The sequence below is a fragment of the Stegastes partitus genome, unplaced genomic scaffold (assembly GCF_000690725.1).
Source record: "Stegastes partitus isolate 25-593 unplaced genomic scaffold, Stegastes_partitus-1.0.2 Scaffold1416, whole genome shotgun sequence".
NCBI classification, from domain to species: Eukaryota; Metazoa; Chordata; class Actinopteri; family Pomacentridae; genus Stegastes; species Stegastes partitus.
Window position 1 is genome coordinate 6751 of NW_007579147.1, and position 23337 is coordinate 30087.

General features: G+C 42.4%; 1 protein-coding gene across 1 annotated transcript in view; it reads right to left on the reverse strand.

Moving 5' to 3' along the window:
- Window positions 1–23337, reverse strand: part of LOC103370383 (roundabout homolog 1-like) — a gene marked incomplete at its 3' end in the record, with an annotated part of 75801 nt that overhangs the window by 6392 nt on the left and 46072 nt on the right. Inside the window, exons 3-14 of the mRNA XM_008299413.1 lie at window positions 13875–14032; window positions 9651–9771; window positions 7545–7683; window positions 7316–7443; window positions 5238–5246; window positions 4832–4956; window positions 4561–4732; window positions 1147–1352; window positions 975–1056; window positions 714–882; window positions 435–601; window positions 181–302 (exon numbers count right to left, since the gene is read on the reverse strand). Of these exons, the coding sequence (XP_008297635.1) occupies window positions 181–302; window positions 435–601; window positions 714–882; window positions 975–1056; window positions 1147–1352; window positions 4561–4732; window positions 4832–4956; window positions 5238–5246; window positions 7316–7443; window positions 7545–7683; window positions 9651–9771; window positions 13875–14032 (1598 nt within the window). The remainder of the gene's footprint in view (window positions 1–180; window positions 303–434; window positions 602–713; window positions 883–974; window positions 1057–1146; window positions 1353–4560; window positions 4733–4831; window positions 4957–5237; window positions 5247–7315; window positions 7444–7544; window positions 7684–9650; window positions 9772–13874; window positions 14033–23337) is intronic.

Here is a 23337-nt window from a genome sequence, read left to right on the forward strand (position 1 = left end):
GGCCCTCTGACCTCTTGGCTTCTATGTCATTTGTTAAAGCAAAGTATGTGTTTACATGCACTGGCTGAATTCCACATTTGACCTTTTTGGTAATTTACTTAAAATTTCACAACTCTGACCACATGAGGCACAAAAACACTGAGCATGAACAAGACAACAAAGATGATTCGGTCCCCTTACCATCCACTGCACCCTGACAGCAGAAGATGAAAGGACAATTGGAGTGTGCAGGTGGATCACAACATCTCCAAGCTCCCTCTGGATGTGACGGTGGTCCACTCCCTGCATGGTGGAGGTGCTGTCTGTATGCACCAAAGGAAGGAAAGAAGATAAAATATGAAAAATGACTCACTTATCTGAAGTGAAATGGTTTCTTTTCAGTTGAGCTGAAAGCTTTAAAAGTTTAAACAAAGGCAAGAAAAACCCACACTGACCCTGTGTTCTGACAGAGTCAGAGATTGGACTGGGGTCACTGAGGCCGTGAGCATTCACAGCTCTGACCATAAAGAGGTAGACAGCTCCAGGCTTCAGGTTTCTCACGACAAACGTCTGTGCCTTCACATGCTCAGCCAGGGTCACCCATCTGCTGCCTAATGTATAACTGCAGACAGAGGCAAGGAATGATAAGACATAAATACAAGGGGTGTTTCATCAAGCTTCAGGTATGTCATAAAGACAGAGTAGCTAAAATATATTTCTGCATAACGTCTCACCTGAATGCTTCAATGATGTAAGATGTAGCTGATGCACCAGCAGTGGTGCTAGATTTCCATGACAGAGTGACTGAAGTACGGCTGACATCAGTCACGTCAGGTTTAGATGGAGCACTGGGGATCAGGTTGGGGTCGGCCGGTTGTCCGGACTGCACAACAACTCCAAACTCTGGTACAACAAATTCATTAACAGGTTAATCATCACAGGACTCTTCAGCAAACATACATTTTTCTAGCTGTGTCTTAATGTGAACAACTTACCCTCTACTTGCAGGTACGCTGTCCAAGAAGCTTCTCCATTGGGACTAGAAGCTACACACGTGTAGAAGCCTGTATCTCCCAGCTGAGGAGAGCAGGTACAGGAGCAGACATCAGCAGGCTGGCTTGGCTCAGTGCCCGTTCTCACAAACTGCTGTATTTATTCATCCCTTACCTTAGCATAGTGAATCTTCAGCGATCCTGTTTCTGTTAGCGACATACGGGAGTCCACGGGAGATACCACCACGCCATCCTTCTTCCAGTGGACAGTCGGCGGTGGAGTACCAGCCGTCTGGCAGCCCAGTTCTACGGTGCTGTCCACAGAAACAGTCTGATTGATTGGGCCCTGTCTAATGACAGGAGGAGGGTGGTCTGACCCAGCTAATAAAAAACACAGAAGTGGGAAAGTGTAAGAATAGCAATGTTAACACGTTCCCCGTAGCCCCATTGCATATTATATACTGCATAACACAGTGAAATATTTCTATTCTATTTCAGACTATGTATCTGATTTACGCCGGAAAGATTTTTTTTTTAAATGTAGAAAACACTGACAACAAATTAAAATATGAAGCCAAGGATTCTTAGAAAACATTCATCCATCCATTATCTATACACTTAGAGACAGACAACCAAGCACACTCACATTCACACCTACGGACAATTTGGAATCAACAATTAACCTCAACATGTTTTTGGACCTTGTGGGAGGAAGCCGGAGAACCCGGAGAGAACCCACGCTGCACGGGGTGAACATGCAAGATACAAGATTCCGGTGCCCCCACCGGGACGCGAACCAGCAACCTTCTTGCTGCAAGGCAACAGTGCTACCAACTGCGCCACCCTGCAGCCCTCTAAGAAAACATTTTATTTGCTATTTGGCAAATTCAGTAGTGGTATTGCTATCCAATAGTCCAACTCTACCGCCTATGAAACGTGCCTATTTACACCAAAATATACTTTTGAGAAATTCCAAACATATATTAAGTTTTTTTTTTGAAACAATAAAATAGATATATTTAGTTCACTTGCAAACTGTCACTATTAACCCAAAATGTTAAGGGTCATATAGTTTCTTTAGCCCTTTTGTGACATAGGAAACAGAACATCGCTGGCTTCATCAATCTGGTAAAGTGACAACATTCTGTCATTCAGACATTGGTCACATTTATGTTAATGTTCCACATGGCTTCATTCAGACAAACCCAACACGGTGACAGCAATATTTGTTACACATGATGGATTGGACAGTATACGCAGTGATGTAAAAAGCACAATCATGCTCTACTCAACAAAAGACTAAAGCTAGACGAGTAGAAAGCTTATCAAACTGTCCAAATAATCTACTTTACTTATGATTTTCTACTTGCTTAACATTCTGCACATGTGTGACAACGAGCTAACTTATACTTTATGTACAACAAAATATACTCAGGGCTCAGGATTCAACGTGTGGATGGCCATCATTTGTATTTCAGTTGGTCATAAATATGACTCTGTCTGCTACTGCTCACCTGTGTGAAAAAAGTAACACAGTGTGACTTGTAATTTGGTCTACTGTCTGGCTAATTTCTAATTCTAAGTAAATGATGAAGTTACTAAAGTTTTCCTGCGTGTAAATGTGCACAACTCTCTTGCTTTGGACATGCTCATATAGATCCTGCTGCTGATTATGTTATTTATGACCAATTTTGGCACTGAAATGTGAAATAAGCCTCCCCAAACTGCTTCACACAACTCAGTGTGTGTTGCTTGTTAATGCAAGTATTCAGACTTGTGCTGTTTTGACAGTGATTCAGAGATGGTCCAGCCTAATAACACTGCTGAGGCAACTTTTGCCAAAAATTGAGCAGAGTGGTCATTCAGCCATCAAGTGGGCATGTGTGTATGTCTTATAGGGGCTTCATACACAATACAGTAAGGGTGGTCAGTCAGCCAAGTAGTTAGGATGCATATAACTGCACATCAGCAATTTTATCCTGATTGGGACCTTCCCCTACCAGACTCCCACATCCCACAATGCATTTGTCCATCTGTGTCTATACTGTCACCACTGAACAAAGGCAAAATCCTCCCAAAACAAGCATCCCTGTCAACAGTCTGTTATTAAGGGAGAAACTGCAAGTTGATGTTCCTAAAAGTTCAAAGTTATACAGAGAGAGAGAGAGAAATAAAAGTAAGAAAGATGAAAGTAGAGAAAATGAAATGCTGAAAAAAAAAAAACAGGAGACAGATAAGATGTGAAAGATATTGAGAGGAAAATTGGTAAAGAGGGAGAACAATAGGCTTAGGTGGCTGTGCAGGCAGCGAAAGGAAAAAAGAAATCAACTTTTCCCCTCCAGCGGAGAGCAACTAATCATTCATGGGGTAGTAGGTACCGCTGGAGCCGGATCCAATCATGACGGCGGAGCCCAACTAATAACAGTCCCACTTAGATAACGGAGCTCTCTCTCTGTCTCTCTCACATTTTAAAAAGCCTGTGGATGGGGGCAGGGGTTGTGGAGAAACAAATAAATAAATAAATAATACTCCAAAAAAAAAAAAAAAGGTGATGGAAACATGCCTTGAAAACTGCCAGAGGTAATGTGAACCAGTTATTACCATACAAATGCACCACTCCAAAAGGGGGATGAGAGGAGTGCGGTAGGATGGACAGAATTTGAGGGGAGGGGGGGGAGCAGAGCAGAGAGAAACAAGTACAAGTGAGAGTACAGACCACTGAGAAAAAATTACACCTCCCCCTCCTCCCCTTCTCTTTTCTATCTCCACTGAGTGGATACCTTTCATTTCCCTACTGAGGTGGCTGCAGAGCACATTACCAATATGAGCAAAGGATTGTCCATTATAATTAACAGGGCTGCACCGAACAACTCAATGTGTAGGTGCATTAACTACCTGTTAAAACCTGAAGCAATTATCTTCATTAATGTAATGTATGTGCATAGTGCAAAGTTACACAGACACATGTATTCATGATCACACAGGTGTGTAATTACTGGTATGGGCCTCCAAGCACATTTAAATTGCTTTTTTTTTTAATGCAATTAACACAGCTATTTCAACATGCAGGATTTGGGTGAAAGTCCCTCAGACCAATTTCTATTAAAAAGTACCTGTAAATGACATCATATGTCCTGGAGTCTGCAGCCAAATAGAACAAAGACTGTTCTAAATAATGCAAACTAGGTTACATTGGATTATGAATATTCCTTTTTAGTTTCCTACACGGTTTCTAGCTGGGAAATTTTGTATTTTTAGAGATAAAAGAGGTAAAGACAGGCACTCTCTACAGACAGTCACCACGGAAACAGAGAATTTTGAGTCCAACATGTGAATAACATCTCTTGAAATCCCTCCCCTGACAGTAACCAAGGCCAACTACCACACCCATAAGGGAGGCTGCTTTCACCGGTCTGCAACCGAAGCAAAACTGTAGCCTAATATTACCTGTGTAACAAAGGGAAAACTGCAGCGGCAAAGCAGTCTGTTTAGCCAAAAAGACAAAAGAATGAGGCTTGCAAAGTGCCTCATAAAAGTCCCCCCCCACCCCGTGAAATCAACACTCCATCACTCCTTCGCTTCTACTCACAGTCTGTAACCTCCAGCAGCGCTTTGGTAATGACACTGCCAGCGATGTTGAGAGCCTGGCAGCTGTAGAAGCCGCCATCAGCGCGCTGAACATCGGTAATGGTCAAACTGCCCATCTGGGAGACAGACAGACGGCTGAAGGGCTGCGGCGGCTGGTAAGAAAACAGAAGACTCTGGAGGGGAGACGGAGATCACAGTTCGAAACCCATTCATTATCTTTATTTACACTGCGTAGTGATTTAGTGTGATGACAGACTGAGGGTCAGTCTCACCTCGCTGCCTTCCCTCTGCCAGAAAATAGCGGGTTGTGGGTTGCCGGTAGCCTCACACTGGAAGGTGACCGTCCTGCCCACTGCCACCACCTGGTTCCTGGGGCGTATGGCAAATGCTGGGGGCACTGCAGAGGAAGAGAGGTACTAATTACCTGGCAGCCTGACATATTCCCAGCATTCTTTAGCTTTAGAACATGTCAGTGTGCATAAAGAGCTCAAGGAACTAAAGCAGCGCTCATTTGTTTTTACCTGTATCAACTGAAAAAAACATCACATATTTATTGATTTACCCACACATAACATGGATTACATACTGTAGTGGTGGGTGGAACTACAGTGCAGATAGGACAGTGACAGGGGCTCCTGTTGCTGTTTGATGGTGGATGAGGGATGGATGACAACTTACCAGTATTGACTACAAGAGGGAAAGACACAAAACAGAGCAGTGTAATGAGTAATCAGGGAAATGATGCAATGGTGAAGTTCATAGTTGTGTCACATGCATGAATGAGAGAGCATAATGGAGCTGGACAGTTTAACAAGCAAAAAAAAGTACAAGTCATGGACAGATTATGAGACTGTGGGTCCCTGGTGTGTAAAAGGCCCCCCACCCCTCTTACATATAGGAGCACACGAGTCACCCAAACTGAAAACATTTCTTTGTGTCTCTTTATAGTCGCTTAGAGCGTTCGTGTTGGTTGTTTTACGTCTCTTTGTAATCATTTCGCATCTGTTTGTAGTACTTCTGTGTGTCCTTGCAGCCATTTGCCTCTAAGGTCATTATGGGTCTCCCTGTTGAACTTTTTTTTTTTAAATCTCATTAATTTCCTTCTACTTCCACAACACTCTTTAAAGTAAGCAGGTGGTCATGAGAATATTCATTGTATTTCATTAATTCCTCGTCTGCACACAAACACAAGAGAGGCAGAGAAGGACAAATAAATACAGATGACAGTGACGTCGAGGGTGACATGTGTAAAATATATGTAACCGCTGGTGTGAGTCACACAGACAGCCAGCCTGGAGGCATGTTTGGACAAAGATACGATCGCCTAATGAGGACATAAACATGTGAAGGGGTGAGGACGGGGCATTGTGTCTGGATGGAGCAGGCTGCTGCTGCTGCCGGTGCTATACAGGGAACTCTGCTGTTCTAAATGCACCGCACAAACAAAGACGCATTTGGAGATGGGAACAACCGAACATCTTGACATCTGTAAACTAGATTTACAGCGAAATGAATGGCTAGCTGCGCGGACGGTTTTGGAACTACTGTGAGAGGATGACTGTGGTGAGGCCGGGTTTAGGCAACTTGTCTGGAAGACATGATTCATATATAACTTTAATTAATTTATCTCTTTCTTCTTTTCGAGCCGATGTCTGAAAGAATACAGATTATTTTAATGAGTGCAGCGCGATGTCGTTTCATTTCGGACTTGGAACCTACGCAGACCTTCCAATGAGTAAGCTCCCTGGCCTGCTACATCTGTTTCAAATGGCAATTGTTTAATATCAACCAAATGTTCTAGGTCAGTAAAAATGAATCTGCGGTTAGCTATGATATGAGCTAGCCAGAGGTTAAGACAGAGAGCATATCTTATTTATGAAGCATGCATTTACTTAGATAATTCCCCTTTTTTTTATTCCTTCTATAATGCAGCTGCTGCTCATGTGCCATACTCCTGCTCTTCTCCATTTACTGTCCAAATTAGCTATGGTCCCCCTTGATACTCATTTTTTTTAGCGTTTTTTTTTGGAGGAAGACAGCGTAATTGGAACCATGTCACTTCCCAGCATGCAGCCAGCCCTGCCTTATCTTTAATTAAGTCCTACTGTCCTCACATTATATGTCACCCACTGTGTCACTGCCATGTGTGTGAGAGTTTATGTGCATAAGTGTGTGTGCGCAACCGTGAGAGTTGTCTTACTGCTCATTTCCTGCCGCTGATTTAAGAACTAAAGGGTGTCATTGTGGCACGACAACCAAATGAATCCATTTTCCGCGGCCACGTAAACATTTACTTAGCACGTTCTTTTCAGTTTACACAGGACATTACTATGAAACGCACCGTAAACAAACTCCTGCATTGTCTTATAGTGCTCGTTAGTTAGACGTGGTGACTGCTGCAGACTTTGTATGACCTCCAGCCAGGAAGTGAAAAGAACACAAAAACACACACATGAAAACCCCAGAGATAATTCTGCCTGTCTGTACTGGCTTGAGAGCAACGGCAACCTAAGGCACAATAACGAAAACCAGGTCTGGATAAAAGGCCGGGCTGTGTAAAAGTCACTCCTTGCTAATTTGCGACACTACGAGACAGGATTAGTTCTCCTGTTAGATTAGGAACAACTGTCTGGCAAACACTTCTCATCCGTGAAAAGAAACCCCGAGGCCTTTGAATAAGTGTGTGAACTGTATATATGAGAGAAGGTGGCGCTACGGTTGGAGGACATTACGTGTGAAGGTCGGGTTGTACTGACCGTGTACATTAAGCGTGGCGGATGCTTCAGACTTCCCAACCATGTTCTCCACCACACATGTATAGGAGCCCTCATCTGAAGAGGTCACTTGGCGAACTATCAAGGTATGGTCCTCGAGGATTTCAAATCTGCAGGCAGGATGGACACACACTCTCAAGAGATGAAAGACCAAGTTGAAATGCATGTTTGCATGGTAAATTACTGTATGTGGAGGGCCTTTGTGAGTTACCTGCCCTTAGGCAGGTCAGAATCATCTTTCCTCCAGCGGACAGTGGGAACAGGGTCTCCTTGAACCACACAGTGGAACTCCACACTCTCGTCTGCCAACACCACCACACTGCTGGGCCGCTTCACAAAGGTCGGCCGCTCTGGAAACACAAACGTCAGTATAATCATCACTATCATAATGCTCGTGAGTGCCATCTACAGAGTGGTCCAGAAGTCTGGGGTCACATCCAAAATCTGTCTTATTTTCATGGAAACCTGGAAGTAATCAGAAGGTTTAGGATCTTTTAAACACGCAATATATTATCGTAAAGGAAAGAAGACATAAATGACATTCTGCACTGTTTCTAGGTCAGCAGTTAGATTTAAGAACATTTTGGAAAGTGACATGTGAACTGCAGTGTACATAAGAGAGGTTTCCTTAAGTAGTGTCCTTCAAATTAGAAGCATTCAGATGAAGGATTTGATCAACTCATGGGGCTTGTTCTAGTAAAACAACTTGCAGCCCTTTTTCTTACAAATATGATTGTACCTCCATTTTCCAGCAGATCGGTGCTTACACTGTGTTAGTCAGAAACATGGTACCAGAACTAAATGAAAGTGTCAGAAGTCAAATTGTCATTCAGTGATAGAAAAGCAACTTCATCACAGATAGTGAATTTTCTCAGTGAAGAATGTAAGACTCCAATCAGCAAAAGTCCTGTCAAAAGAAAGTTATCTAGTAGTGGCTCAGAGTACAAGTAGTGTTTAAATAACTTCTCAGGAAGTGACACAAAGCCGAACACTTGAGGTGGGCGAAGACATACCAACATTTCACTTTGGATTACTGCAAAAAAAAAAAAAGGTCCTTTTGACTGATGAATCCAATTCAGAGATTTGTGGCAGTAACAGAATGATGTGTAAGGAGGAGAGCGGAGGAGAGGATGATAGTTCAGTGAATCAGAACAACAGTGAAGCATGTCAGTAGGAATACTAAAGTCTGGGGGTGTTTTGTCTATTCTGAAATTGGAGACTTGCATTAAAACTAGAATCCTATTCTTCAGAGATATTCCACACACTCTGGTTGGCATCTTTGTCTGGAAGGTTTTATACTACAGCAGGGTACGAAGCCAAAACGTTTTTAAGAACTACTTGTAGTCCAAAGAGGACTAAGGAGTGCTGACTTCACAGTCACCTGATCTCAACCCCTCTGAACATTAGTGGGGCATCTGAAGACAGCCGAACATTCACAAGGAACCTCTGTGGCACATTGTTATATGGGTTATCAGGATTGTATTAACATGTCGAGCTAATGCCAGCATGTGTGCTGCTGTCATTAGAGCTAAAAGGAGGCAAAGAAAATCCTATGATATCCTGAAATTCATGTGCATTTTTAAGAGATTCAACTTTTTGCTATCATTATTATTCGCTACTCACATATTTGCATTAAAGTCAGGTTGCCACGACGCCAACAAAGTGGATGAGGAATTCTACAAGATCACCCCTCCAAACAAATACACGTAGTAAACAAGCAAAGTGAATAAAATTATCATATAGTTTTGAAAAATTTGAGATACTAGAGATAATCTATTTCAATACGTCTCTGGCGTTTATTATGTACAGCTTGTAGAACAGCGTGTTGACCTGTTTTCGCATTCAGCAGGGTAATTCTCATAGCCTTGAAAGGCTCTACGAGGCCCTACACTGAATATTTGAAACCTAAAACGAAGGTCATTTAACCATGTGGTGCTGGTAAGAGCTCTATTCTGATGGAAAGTGTCGGGGAAATAGGTGGGGGGTGGATAATAGAGGTTGGAAGCAGGCATTTGGGGGTGTGGGGGGGGGTGTCAGAAGTACAGTACCACAGGGAACTCTTACACTGAGAGGTTATAACATTGGATGCAGCAGCAGTAGATGTTCAGCACGTGTTTGGTGGGAAACCTCACCGAAGCTGCCACACTGGATCTTAGCGCTGCATAATCAGCATAATTAATGCAATATTATGCCCCAGTGACAAAAAAAAACCTCACACAGTAGACCGGCAACCTAAACCCACCACGAGCCGAGAGAGCACTCAGACTAAGTGAAGCACTGCAACACGGCGAAACGCAATCACAAAATTTTCTTTTACCAAGCACCGTGAGTTCAGCGATCTCGCTCTCCCTCTCTCCCACCATGTTGGTTCCGACGCAGATGTATTTCCCCGCGTCGCTCTTCCTCGTGTTGGTGATCATCAGCTTGCCGCTCCGAATCTAAAAGAAAGCAGAGGAAATATTTGCACAGCTGTATTTGCACATCATCTTACCGTCCTTCGTTTGTGAGTAACCGGCATATTCATAATTCATGTAACGATGTGGCCGCAATTTGTAAATTTTATGATAAAATGTGCCACAGCTCGAATCTTCTGTGACAAAGCCACCCACATGTAATCACATCTTTGGCTATCTTGCACTTGAAAATACCCATTTTTTTGTTTTTTTGTGCTCTCGATGGCACAACAGCACGTAGCGTTGTGTAAGCCTGCGCGCATCAGTATGGCCCTCCATATCTGAGGAAAAGAATTTGCTCTGCCTTTCAAGCAGCACGAAGGTCACCCATTATGAAATTACATAATTCATATCTAGTGCTACACAAGAAACCCCGGGAACAAAGACGCGGCTTCTTTGTAGAGATGTTTCTTAGATGTTCTATCAGCCTACTTTGCCTTTTCCAAACTTTTTACCTTCTCTGTACGCCCATCTGCACACACACACACACAACAAAGAGGTCGAAGACATACACACTGCATGCTGTTTTCAGTCTTTTGCTATCCACAACACGCCCCCGCAGACCACGGTAGCTGTCTTTATGATGCTTTGAATGTTGCCTCTGTGCTGAAAGTCTGCAGCTACCCAGTGTTAGAGGTGATACCAGAGCAGGATTGAGTAGACATGATACTGCAGAAGGGAAACATGGTGATCCGAAGACCTCGAGACAAACACAAAGACGTTCTCTGCAAACCAGACATCTGAAATCTTCTCCGAGGCATCAGCTTCAATTAAACTTTCAGCCCGGTTATTATGCTTTGAGATTGCTTCTTTCCTACTCGCACAAGGGAATGGAATCTTGCTATTCATATAAGCCTGCTGCAGACACGCGGAGCACATAGCACGGCTCTGCCATTTCTTAACGGAGGTCAGAAGTCAAGGCTGCCTACCGTGCCGTGTCCATAAAGCAGGGCCGAGCGACTCGGCGTCATGCTAGACGGCACCTGGCTTGGTGGGCTCTCCTCACTCACCAGCTTACAGATGGAATACATCATTAAATTGCTCCTGCAGGGGTGAACCAGGAGCCCTTCATTTATTAGTCAGCCCCCTCCGGGCTAACCTCCCACCACAAACAGCTCACACTGTCCACCAAATAAATAAAAACTAAGAGCGGCCTAACTATGGTTGACATTCCAAATTTGTTGTAAATGATGTGGTTTCAAGAGGAAGACTCAACAAACTGTGGTGCGCCTTGCGGTCGTGTGTACTTTCGACGCACAATGCCAACCGCTGGTAATCAGAGGGAGGAATCTGGAAACTAGTATTGCAGATTCAGCCATTCCTGTCAGCATTCAATAAATTGGGGTTAGATGTTTGGATCGCATTAGGGCCAAAGCAAAACGTTTCTATATTTGACTGAAAACATAACTGCACAACTGCGCGCCGCAACGGGGGTGTTTAAGCCGCCATGAATGAGCTGTCAGTGATACCAGAACATCACTGTTGGAATCCTAGCAAGCAACACAGGCTGCATGTTTTGGCAGCATCAGCATTTGTCTGAAAACAATTACATATTAAAAAGACAAACTGAGATTTTGTGTAGCTTTCCATGCACAAAATAAATAAGACTTATGAGAGAAATTGGCACAATATAGCCACACATATCAAATAGGGGGGCTCTGTGATGTGGAGACATGCATTGGTATTGGGTCCTAAGCTTCCCTGTACTTTAGTTTTTCATTTCCCAGAGTGAGATCTAATAGGTTTCATCAAATGCATAACCGCATTGATTTCAGATGACTTCAATTACCTAGAGTAGCTGAATCCCGGATAAAGAGCTTTGGGACTTTTCGTGGATATGAGGTCATTTGGACCACGGTGACTGTGCGATAATTAATTAACTAAACAATCCCTTTTGATGAATAAATATCACATTTTGTAGGAAGCCCTGTTTCGTGTGAAGCGGCTCTCGAAGACTTCAAAGTTGACATAACCGACTGCATTCTGCAACTTTTGCTGCTTGCTGTGAATACTGCTGCACTTGAAGTTAGCAGTGCAGCAGTATGATTCAATTCAAAATGATTTCAAGTTGATTAAAGAGCAGACCAAGAGCTCTCTCTTTTTTTTTTTTTCATTTTCTAAATCGACTGCTCCTCATTTTTAGCAGCAGTTGCATTGCTAAGAAAAATCCAAATGCGGTTTGCCTACCCTCCACCTCCTACACTGAAACCTCAGCTTTCATTTCTGCTCTGTTTCAATGTGTTCCTCTTTCTTCTTCACATAGCCTCAGATATTCTGAAGGCTCATACATTCTGAGGCCACTTATAGCGTGATTTACGTGAATCCTGCCGCATAAAGGAGCTCAACTTTTTTTTAAATTACAATCCATAAATCACGGTTTCCTGGTGGGCTTCTCCAAATTGTTATTAAGAATTTACACACAACTTTATCTACATATCACTATTAATAACTGAAGGTCCGCGCCGCAAGGGAAACACTCGAAAGGGATGGAAAGTAGCCATGAATCACTTGCGGTGGACTCCTTTGGTCTTTGTACAGTAAGTAATGTCTTTGAGTGAACACTCATGGCAAAGACACATTTCCATATAGAAAAGATGATTAGGGAGGACAAAGACGGGCACGTAGAAAGTACAAAGCAGAAAGCAGCCTTTGTATTTCCCTCAGAGGAGCCTCACCCCCCCTGGCTCTGATCCGCTCCTCTCCCTAAATCAGAGATAGCTGCTCCGTCCATCACAGTCCCCCAGAGAGACTCTACCTGTCACTCCACACTAACGCGAGCTTTGAATCTTCTCCCGCTCGTCCCTGGGAGCACGCACAGACATTCAAATAAACAAATCAACACACATATACACACACAGACACACACACATAAAGGTATCTGAGGTGCTGAAACCTGGTTTTATTCCTGAGTTAAAGGAATGAGAAGCCTGGTCTTGCTCGCCAATTCCGTCAGATGCAAAATAAATTCAGTGTTTCCAAAAACATGAAAAGAAGAAGAAAAAAAACTGCTATGTGCCACCCGCCACATGGCAACTGAATGTATTGGATTAATGCCATACTGTGGATACAACCATCATACGTTGCTGCCACTTGTTATTACTGTGCCATCAGGTATCTAAAGCAGCTTTGTCTGGACTGATTTTTTTCCCTGAAACTTAATGGTTAGCATTGTTCTGTACCAAATAAATCATATCTTCAAATTCCTCCTGGCATTTTTGGTTGTAAGGACCAGAACGATGTCTGGAGACCAGGCAAGAGAATACTTTTGCAACCTCAGCTTCATAAACTTGCCTTTTTCACATTTCTGCTGAGGTTAGAGGTGATTTGTTCTTTAAATGTCCAACTAAATATCAAAGATTTATGCAAAATAGTACATTCCTGTTATGTCTGAAGCCGTGTGATTGATTTGGAGCCCAACAGCTTTCATGCAAAAGTAACAGATGAAGCAATTCGTTAATAAACAGAAAATTCCAAGCTTCTCAAATTTGAGGATTTGTAGTTTGATATGAAACTCGTTTCAGCCTGAGTAAGAAAAGTGCTGAACCCTCTGAACCCCAAAACATGCCGACAGGTTTAAAAGGTGTGATATTTTTTAGAAAAAGTACAAGATTATACAATTTATTCAAACCAGAAACAGAAATAATTTGCAGATTTTCAACTACTCATCTGTCATGTGCTATTCCATCAAGAAAATGACCAAAACTTAACCCTAAAAATGTGATATTTTATCATAATAATTCTGTTCTGCATGTTTCATTTTTAATAATTTGCCAGTAAATGAAATGTTTGAACCAACCAGATTCTGTTTTACAATTTAAATTCTGCTCTCCTGGCCACAACCGATAAGTTTAACTGCAGGCTATGTTTACCCAGAACAGTAGGGGGACAAGTTTGGAAACTGAATAAATGTTTAAATTGTAAAATATCGATTGTATGGGTAGTCACTTGGTAGTATTGAGGTTGTGCTGATTCCACAGAGGTGTAGGACTTTACATTGCAGTGAAACACGAGCCCACAATGAGTAAAAATGGCCAGAAAACTGCTTGAGGTTCAAAGGGCTTCATATTTAAGGTCAAATTTTTATTTACTGTGATGCGTTCATCTCTGTCATCCAAGTTGGTTCCATCTTTCCTCCAGGAGATGGTGGGTTCGGGGTGTCCTCGGGGCGGCTGGCACTCCAGCACCGCCGGCTCGCCCACCGCAACCATCACGTCCACGGGGTTCTGCCTGAAGTCGTCACGCAAAACTGGAAAACACACACGCAGACAAGCAAGAACGGTAAACAGAACGGAGTTAAATGATGTTTGACCGTGAATTGACAATGACAAATCATAATATTTGTTCATATTATTGCTGCCTTCAAGTGGGTTGGTGTTTATCATGTCAGGGAATTCATTCCAACATCTCATGAGGCATTCACAGCTTTCACAAGTGGGAATTTTACATTCATTTTTTTCCCTTTAAATGTCAGAACTGTTTTTTTTTATTTGTTAAATTAGTCCTTCATTCGTCTACCCTGTTCTTGTTCTAAGCACGCAATGCAATAAACATAAAATTACCACCTTTTTTTTCCTTTTTGTACGGAGAACTAGGCCGTGATCCACTGTATTGTTGGTCACCTAGCAACAGTGTTCTCACAAATTAAACCACTTGAACAGCAGGATATTGTGTACTTGACTTGTTGCAAATACAACCTTAAGAGTTCCAGTTGATAACAGCATAATTAAGGGCTGTTTGCCAGCTCTGTCCATCACACTTTTTTAAGAGCAGCGCACAAGCGCTCGCACAAAACGCGTTAACAATCCCTGCAGTATCATCCATCCGTCTAGATTTTACTCATTCATTCACCGTTTTAGAGCTGGCAAACTCTCTCTAGATCCCTCAGGGGGTTACTCCCTTACTCCACACTACGCTGTGTTGAGACTAGCTGCAGAGAAAGTTGGCTTTTTTTTAATGACTGACAGTAAGATGAGAAGATACACTGCCATAAAGCTGCAGAAAGGTGGGATCCAGACGTCTCTGCTAGCAGGAGGCAGAAAGCTACCGCAGCAATTTATCATCTTTCCACAACGAGTAGCCTGTGTGCAGAAAAAAATGGAAAGATCTTGCAGCTCTGAAGCCAAATAGTAGACAAAGTAAACTCCTATCCACTCCAAGGAGACCCACAGAAGAGTGTGGATTTTCTGGTGGCCACGTTCAAGCTCCTTCCACCTTTACACACTCTATACCTCCACAACATCTCAAGCAAATTGCTGATTAGCTGGAATAACATCACAGCTTCACACAGTTGGGCTGCAGGATTAGAAGCAAGGGAAGAAACCGGAGTCGAGATGTGTAGACGGGAAGCGGGGCTTCTTTGTAATCAAAACAACCTTTCATTCCATATCACTGAGCAGATTTCTGCCCCTGATGAGGTGAACAACATGTGCTAATGTAGACGCCTGCGCATGAGTGACTGCTGTTAAGCGTTCCCAGTCTTAAATTACAGAAGGGGGCTTAGAACCTGAACAAGCCAAGGGGAGGCGAGCCAACGCAGAGCAGAGCAGAGCAGAGCAGAGCAGCAGAACTCAGTAGAGGGTTGGGGTGAAAAGACAGGAAACAATGAGGAAAAGGCATAATCACTCCCAGATGGCGGCAACCCGTTCACCTCTGGCTACGGATTTGTGTGTAACACTGGGCGAGCGGGCCAGAGACGCCTGATGGGGCAGCGTGGATATGGGAGAACAAATTGGGATGACCTTCTAATTGGAAGTATTCTGGCCCCCGCATGTCTCCATGAGCTCCACTCGGCTGCTTTTTGCCCCCTCTGATCCTCTGAGCAGGGTTGCGACTGGCTGACTGCAGTTGACTGAGTGCTGATGGGAAACAGCTGTCTGACGACCTCCCCCCCCACCCCCTCCTCCTCTACCACCACCATGTCACATGATAAAAGGCATTCCTCGTGGGACGCAGAAACATGGTTGAGGTTACTTCAGACAGGAAGAAAGTGAGACCGTCGCAATCCCGCGTACAGCGTGTGCGTGCGCGTTGATTGATCCGCTGATACTATCTGATAATTCCAATAGCAAGCGGGGTTACACATCTGCTTTTGCTATCGTGTGAGGTCCGAATGTTTCCACAGGATCTGAAAGCCCGGGCTATTCCCCTTTTTGTTGGAGATTTATTTTTCGGAGTTAGCGTAAGAAACAGCGATAAGGATTAGAGCAGAGGAAGCTTATGAAGGTTAGCGGAGAATGTTCTCATAAAAGTTTTTTTTTTACGTGTTTTTAGTCTTTTGCAAATAATCCGAAACATGTGTGTGTGTAAAACTGTTTATACCCTCAGAAGGGAAAACGTATCTGCTTGTTAAGTTATAAAATTATGCATGCCCAAGTAAAAACCATACAAGCATACACCAATGTAAGCACTCTTGATTCTCGAAACCTAAACTATGCTCAAACTGATTTATTCTCCCCCAGTTTCTCGACAGTCCTCAATTACTCCTGCTCTCTTGCATTAGCGTCTTTTCTTGTCACCTAGCGGCTCCGCACAATTCATACTCTTTCTGCTTATCTGTAAACATATCCTGACAGACTACTTTTCTGGGAGTGATGTTGCTGACAGCACTGTCTAGCCTCAAATCCCTTAAGTCAGTAGCTTTTGCACAACCGGGGCTACGTAGACGGGCAGAACGAGGAAAAACTTTGCTGATTTAAGGGGGCGTTTGAGGAATTATGCAGAGGACAATCACCACAAATTAAACCCTCTTTCTTAACCTCGTTTTTTTTTTCTATGCCGCTTTGATTGCAGAATCATTACTTCACTTGTACGCCCCTGCCAACTTGAAAAACTTCAACTAAATCTTTTACTTGACTTTAATCTTCTTTTCCCTTCTCCTCTTTTTTTCTGTTTCATCTGTATTTTCGGGCTTTGTACAACATTACACCTCTCTCCTTTTTTTGTAAATTCTCAAATCACACTTGTTTATTTCACACAAATTTGAATTTCACAGGTTTTTCGGAGCCATTCATAGCACGCAGGCTCCGGATTCAGCGAAACCCACCTCTGCGGCTTCTGAAGCCGATCCAACTCGCCTATTTAGCTGGAGCTTTGCACCTCTCCCTGTCTTCTTTTCTCCCTCCAGATGAGAATCTCATAGCCCACTTCAAAGCATCAGCCCTTGGCCTCACTAGTCTGGATCTGACAGTGTCTGACTTGTTGTTAGTCCTCTGGAGCCTGAGCCACAGCTTGAAAGGGCCTACTGCAGCCGAGCTCTAATAATCCTCTCTGCAGAGTCCAACTGGACCAAAGAGGAACACAATCAAACCCCACTGACAGGGGCGGGATGGGGCACGCACAGTAACCTTATCACACTACATCACCGCGTGAGACTGCCAGCGACACCCTTTGTCACGACAACTCGGCCTGTTTTGTGGCTCTGTTTTGTATTCAGCATGGTTACATACTGCAGATTCAGCTGTGAGGCTATTTTGGTACAGTAATCATTTTTATGTCCCAAAGTCGACATCAACATTACTGTAAGGCAGTGACGCTTTAATATCAGATTTGCTCAAAGCAGGGACAGCAGCTGTGCAGGCTTCTGCTTCCAACTCACATTATAGAGAAGGAATACAATTAGCAGCAGCTCATCCAACTGCCTGCTTTTAGGAGGAAGAAAGTGCAACACTTTCTGCATCATGAGTCCAACGTATATTTCTTAAATATTACATCCACATGTGAAATAAAGTAGAACATAAGGGACACATATCATGGTATTTATGTCAATGCTGGCTCAAGAAGTTAGGAATGGAACTATTTTTTTTAAATCAGCAGGGTGTGAGCCTAACAGGATTAATTAGCCGTCAACTAATAATCAGCTATAATAAATGTCGTTTTCTTTGTTAGAAAATTAAATGACATTTCAAACTTGCTTTTTAACAGTAGGTACCGATTTAATCATTCATTCCTCAAATGTCAAAATGTTCTCTTTTGTCAGAGAGGTTGTTTATTTCCTTTTTGTAGCATGTTAGATGAGAAAATCAATTCCACTTCCTTGTTAATATAAAACTAGCCCGCATTCAGTTAGCTTAGCATAAAGACCAGAGGAAAACAGCTAGCGTGGCTCTGCTCGAAGGTTAGCAAATAAATAAATAAAATGCTTGCCAGCACTGGTAAAGCCGGCGTGTTATATGTAATTTATTTTATCTTTGCAAGTGTAAAAAACAATAAGGTTTTAAAGGGGAGCTGGATGCAGGACTGTTCCTTTCATTGGATCGGAGCAGTGACTTTCTTTCAACCCTCTGCTTTCGATTTGGATTCCCTAAATGTTGAATTATTCATTTACCCAAAACAGAATTCCAAGATGGAATAAAATATCAAAAAAAAAAAATACATTAAAGATGCCTATCACGTTGCCACGGGCTTAAAGTCATAAGGGTGTTAAAATGTATTAAATCTCCAGTTAACTAGAAAAACAATGAATAAATGCAATTTAACAGACACTCTGCGCATTATTTGGAAAGTATTCACTGACTACAGTTCTAATCGACTGGAATATTATACATTATTAATAAATACGTTCGCGAAATCGGTTAATTATTCACGGATTTTATACACACCAACCATCTCAAAATGGTTAAATAGTGAGTAATGAAAGAATAAAAGAAGGAAGCTTATCTCTAGAAGTGGGAGCATACACTGTTTTACATTTATAGATGCAGTCTGGCTACTTTTTTCCTATGTTCCATCAGGTCATGTCTGTGATATGTAAATACTAAAATGGAAAAGAGACGAGAGGCCGGAGCTGGAATTATGGTTCAGTTCTGTGGCGCTCTGGACAGAGACCACATTATTCCAAGTAGTAATAAGTAAAGCTAAGCACTGGCATCTATTACTCTGTCCTGAAGTCTTAATGTTTCCCAGTGCTTAAAAACATTCTTTTCAGCTCAAATACAAACCAGGTTCCTTTGACTAAAATATCCCAGAGCACTGGCTTGAAAATACAGTATATAAATATAATAAATACCCAAAGCTAACCTTAAAAATACAGCTACCATTCAATCCCCAGCAGAGATGAAATCCTTGACTTTTCTCACAGTCTATCCCCTGACCTCTCCCTACCCCCTACCTCTCTGCGTACATCCACCACCAACCAACACCCTCCTCCTCTTCTCCTCCTTGCTCTTACAGAACTGGAGTCTGGAGAGACACAGAGCTGCAAGAGAAACAGCTGCTCCACAGAAAAAAGAAAAAAAAAAGCCAATATGTGCGGCCCGTGTACAATAGTTGGTTAGATAGATCGAAAAAAAAAGACACACAAACACCTCACACAGGAGGTCCAGTGGGTCCTGTAGCCCTTTGTAAGCACCTACCAAAGCCAAAAGCATAATGTGAACCGCAACCAAGCAAATCCAATAACACAAAAAATGAAGGTCCCGCACATACAAATTAGAATACATGCATTAGCTCAGACTCATAACTATGCCACGCGAGGTTTGTAAAATACACACTAGCATCCAGAAGACAGCTCACACTGCTTGTAAGGGAAACAAAAATTCCTCGCCCGTCCTCCCCAAGCTCCCCTATTTGAATTTCATTTTCTGCAAAGGAATCATTACTCAGAAAAAGTCCCAGGGCAAACACTTTTTTTTTTTTTTGCATGCAAGGCCATAAATCTATCTTATATTTGGCGAGCCAATTAACTCAACATGGTTCACTTACCGGGATAAAGCTCCCAGTTATAATGTTTGTCGGTACTTTTAACTCTTTCAGTCTTCTTTTGAGTCAGAGAACAGTCACCTGTTTGCCCCATTAGGTCAGTTTGGCAACATAGCTTCATGAGCCATGGAATTGTTAAGCAAATTAGAGGCAAACTTTTAAAACAGCCCAAATAAAAGAAAATCTGAATTAAGCTTCTTTCCATTATTTGCTGTGTGGTGTCATAGAAAGATGGCGATATAGGCTTCGTCACACATGAAAAAGTGAAAAAGTAGAGGTCGCAAAACCGGAAACAAACCCAGTTGTTAGAAGAAAAAAAACTTGGAAGAAGATAGCTAGCAATGGTCATGTTTCATGCTGTCTGGACACAAAAACAAAGGTGTAATGCAATGATTCTAATCTAAGAAGAGTTTTTTCTTTGTCTTTTCTCTGGTAGTAGAAACAGATGATCAGTCATGTGAGTTAAATGTTCTCGATGTGTCAGAATTGGAATTGGACCACTGAACTTTTCTAATGCTAATAATAATACTTTACAGTAACATGGCTAAAGTGACCTCTATGTGAGACGTGTTGGTGTTGACCTGTGTTATTTGGAGTTTTGCAATTATTCTAATATATCGAACTCTATCTTGCACTAATCTACATTTTGTCATCTAAAAGCTTTTTCGCCTTTATTGACAGAGCAGTAAAAGACAGACAGGAAAACGGGGAGAGACAAATGGCAAATGGTCGTGGGCGGGAGTCGAACCCACGACTGCTGGGTGTATATAATGGGGCGCCGTCTTGTCCAGTTGAGCTACTGGGGCGCCCCATTTTGTCTTCTTTTTGCTGAAAAACCACAATGGCAACTGAAACTCAATGAATTCCGAGAACTTACCATACATGTGAACCGGACGCACACGCAACCTATTAAGAAGCGTTCTGACAGGGGTTTTATGGGGACCACGGTGTTGCCTGAGTGCGCGATGCTCCGGGATGATCGGTTCTTGGAAGTTCTGACACTCTAATCCCGTTGATGTACGTGCAGAACATATCACTCGTGAGGGGCAGATATTAAAACCAGCTAAAAGGATTGTGTAACCTCCATTTTAATCTCCCGCACTCATCCCATCCCTCTGAAAGAGGCAACACATAGCTGAGAATAAGGAGAGCGCAGATATGAAAAGACAGGCAGGCATGAAGCAGATTAGGAGAATTAGTGAGGTGGCAGAAGAGCAGGGTGAAACCGAGGCTGAACGGGTCTGATGGGGTTAGCGAAATTGTCAGTTACACACAAGCGGTCGGCTCTTCAGTGCCTTTTGATGGTTCAAAATTGTTGATTTCTCTTGTTTTTCTTATAAAAATTCAAAACAAACCATAAGCTAGTGTTGTTAAAGGCTACATTTATTTGAACCGCAGCCTGAGCAGTGATATAACGAAGGCTACAACAACACTGTACTGTGCACTTGCTCTTTTGTTACGGGATTATATAGTGTTTTTATTGAAAACATTCCCACACATAACTTATGCTCATTTATCTTGGAAAAGGGGGGAAAGAAAAAACATAAAGCAAAATCACTAAGTACTGAGAGCGCTGTCATTTAGATCAAATAATACAATTACACCGGACAGCCCTCTTGCATATTGAACTGTTCTTAGGCAAATAGCACAGACCACACTGTTTGCATGGGAACTTCTGTGCGGAAGAGTCAAAGGTAAATAGCACAGGGACCAGATCTGATTATGCTTAGATTTGAAAAAGACTTGTCTTTATCTAATGGCAACTACCCAAGCAAACTTTGCCGGATCTCTCCGGACACAAGAAGCAATGCTCCTCATAACAGCTAACTCACATTGCCAGTTGCCAACTGGCTCAACTCGAACCTCATTATGATGCCACTTGTGAATGTCATTATCAGGATGAATGTTTATGATGTGTTTAAAAATCAACATACTAGTTTGGTGTTTTAAGTCAAATATGCATTGCTACATGGGCACAGACTATGTAAATAAACACAGTTTCTATGTGTTCAACATGGTGATTTCTCTTTAAATTGCATTACAGTATAAATAAATAAATAATAATTAAATCTTGTGTTTTCTAATATTTCCTCCAGCATCAACTGAATACAAACAATCGCCTAAATTATCCAACTAGCTAAGTATGTTTTCTGATGAATTTTTTCCTCCGGCTCACGATTTAATTAAATAAAGATTCTATTAAGCAAAATAAATGAATAGAGCACAAATCTGCCAAAATGGCAGCTTGGGCCATTTAATAAGTGCAAATGCATTCAGGGAAGTGTTTCCATCCTCAGGCCACACTATGCTCGTGTAAAGACGGCGTCCTCGGAAACATGTTCGCAAAAGTGTGCTGAAGATGTCGAGTCCTTCTCTATTTTCTGTGCAGCCTCTTATTTAGCAAGGACACAGAGCTCGTTCAGAGCTTTGCATGACTGAATCACTCTGAAGTCTAAATAAAATGTTTATGTGTGGGGGTGGCGTAAGGAGCCTGCACTTTGTAGGCCATGAGCTTTTCATCCTGTGCTCATTAGGTGTGTTCTTTACTTTAAACACCTGACATAAGCTACACAATACATGTAATTGTACAATTACCAGGCAGTCACACAGAAACTGTCATTTAATCATCCCAAACAACTGGAAGGTTCTTCCGGTTGAGCGATAATAGAAGGTGGAAGAGCAAACAACTAAGAATGCTGGCTGGATGACACTAATGAGGGACAGTGAAGGGGACACAGAGAAGTGTGTGACAGGGTGTTGACAGCAGCAGGTTGAAATGGCAGAAGAGCACAGGCAAAACCTGGAGATTGTTGAACCCAAACCATAGTGACCTATATACTGAGATCTGCACTAACAACACCTCCCCGTGGGGACCTGACCTCCAGGTGGTGGCTTACAATGGAGTCGTGCTTTATTACATTTAAGACCCGTATCAGGCGTGAAGCAATTTACCGACTCAATTAAGCAATCAGGACATACGCCGCTTTGTTATTCAAAACAGAAAGAAACCTCACACACACAAAAAACAATAATAACACAGGCTGTTTTCACTGTTAATTGTGACAGCAATAGCAGACACCTGAATCCTTTAGATAGCGGGAAGCGCATGCCAATGAAAATGGGAATGGTACAAAAACCGAATCAAGTCCTCTTCTTCTGAATAATGGAGAGAGCTGGAGGCAGTGGAAACGTGGCCTTTTCTCTTTGGGGCAAGAGTCCCTCAAATGAAAGCCACACACACACACACACACACACACACATCACCCTTTAACCCTCTCATTAGTGTAATCCTGCATGAGAAGAGTAAATTGTCATGAATAAATCCACTTAGAATGAAAGACTTTCACTTTGAGATGGTTGCATTACCATTTCAATAAGCGTGCCACGCTGCAAAATGTTGGCAGTGTTTGACAGAGTAATTGGGAACATTAACGAGTAGATAAAATATGGTTAGCAGAGGGTGGCGTGCATGTAAGTGCATGTGTGTGAGTACGTCAATTAATTTTTTTTGCACAGGGAAAAAAAAAAGAAAAAACACACACATTCCTAGATTTTTCCCACTAATAGGGCCAATGAATCGCCCTGAAGGAGAGAGATTGGTGGGAGAGAGTTTGCAGGCTTTGTTTGACACAACAAAAGAACTGGAAAGCAGACAGTAGTCAGACCTTGAGACAAATGTATTCCAGTATATCGGCCCATAGAAACCTTTGTTTGAGCAGCGCGACCTTTGCGATGGTGTTTGGAAAAAATCTCCCTGGGCTAGGCTGTGTTCTAAATGAGCACCTTTCACGAACTGTACACAAAAAGAGAAGAGGGGCAAACTTCCGGGTACGCGCAATTACACATTGCAGACAG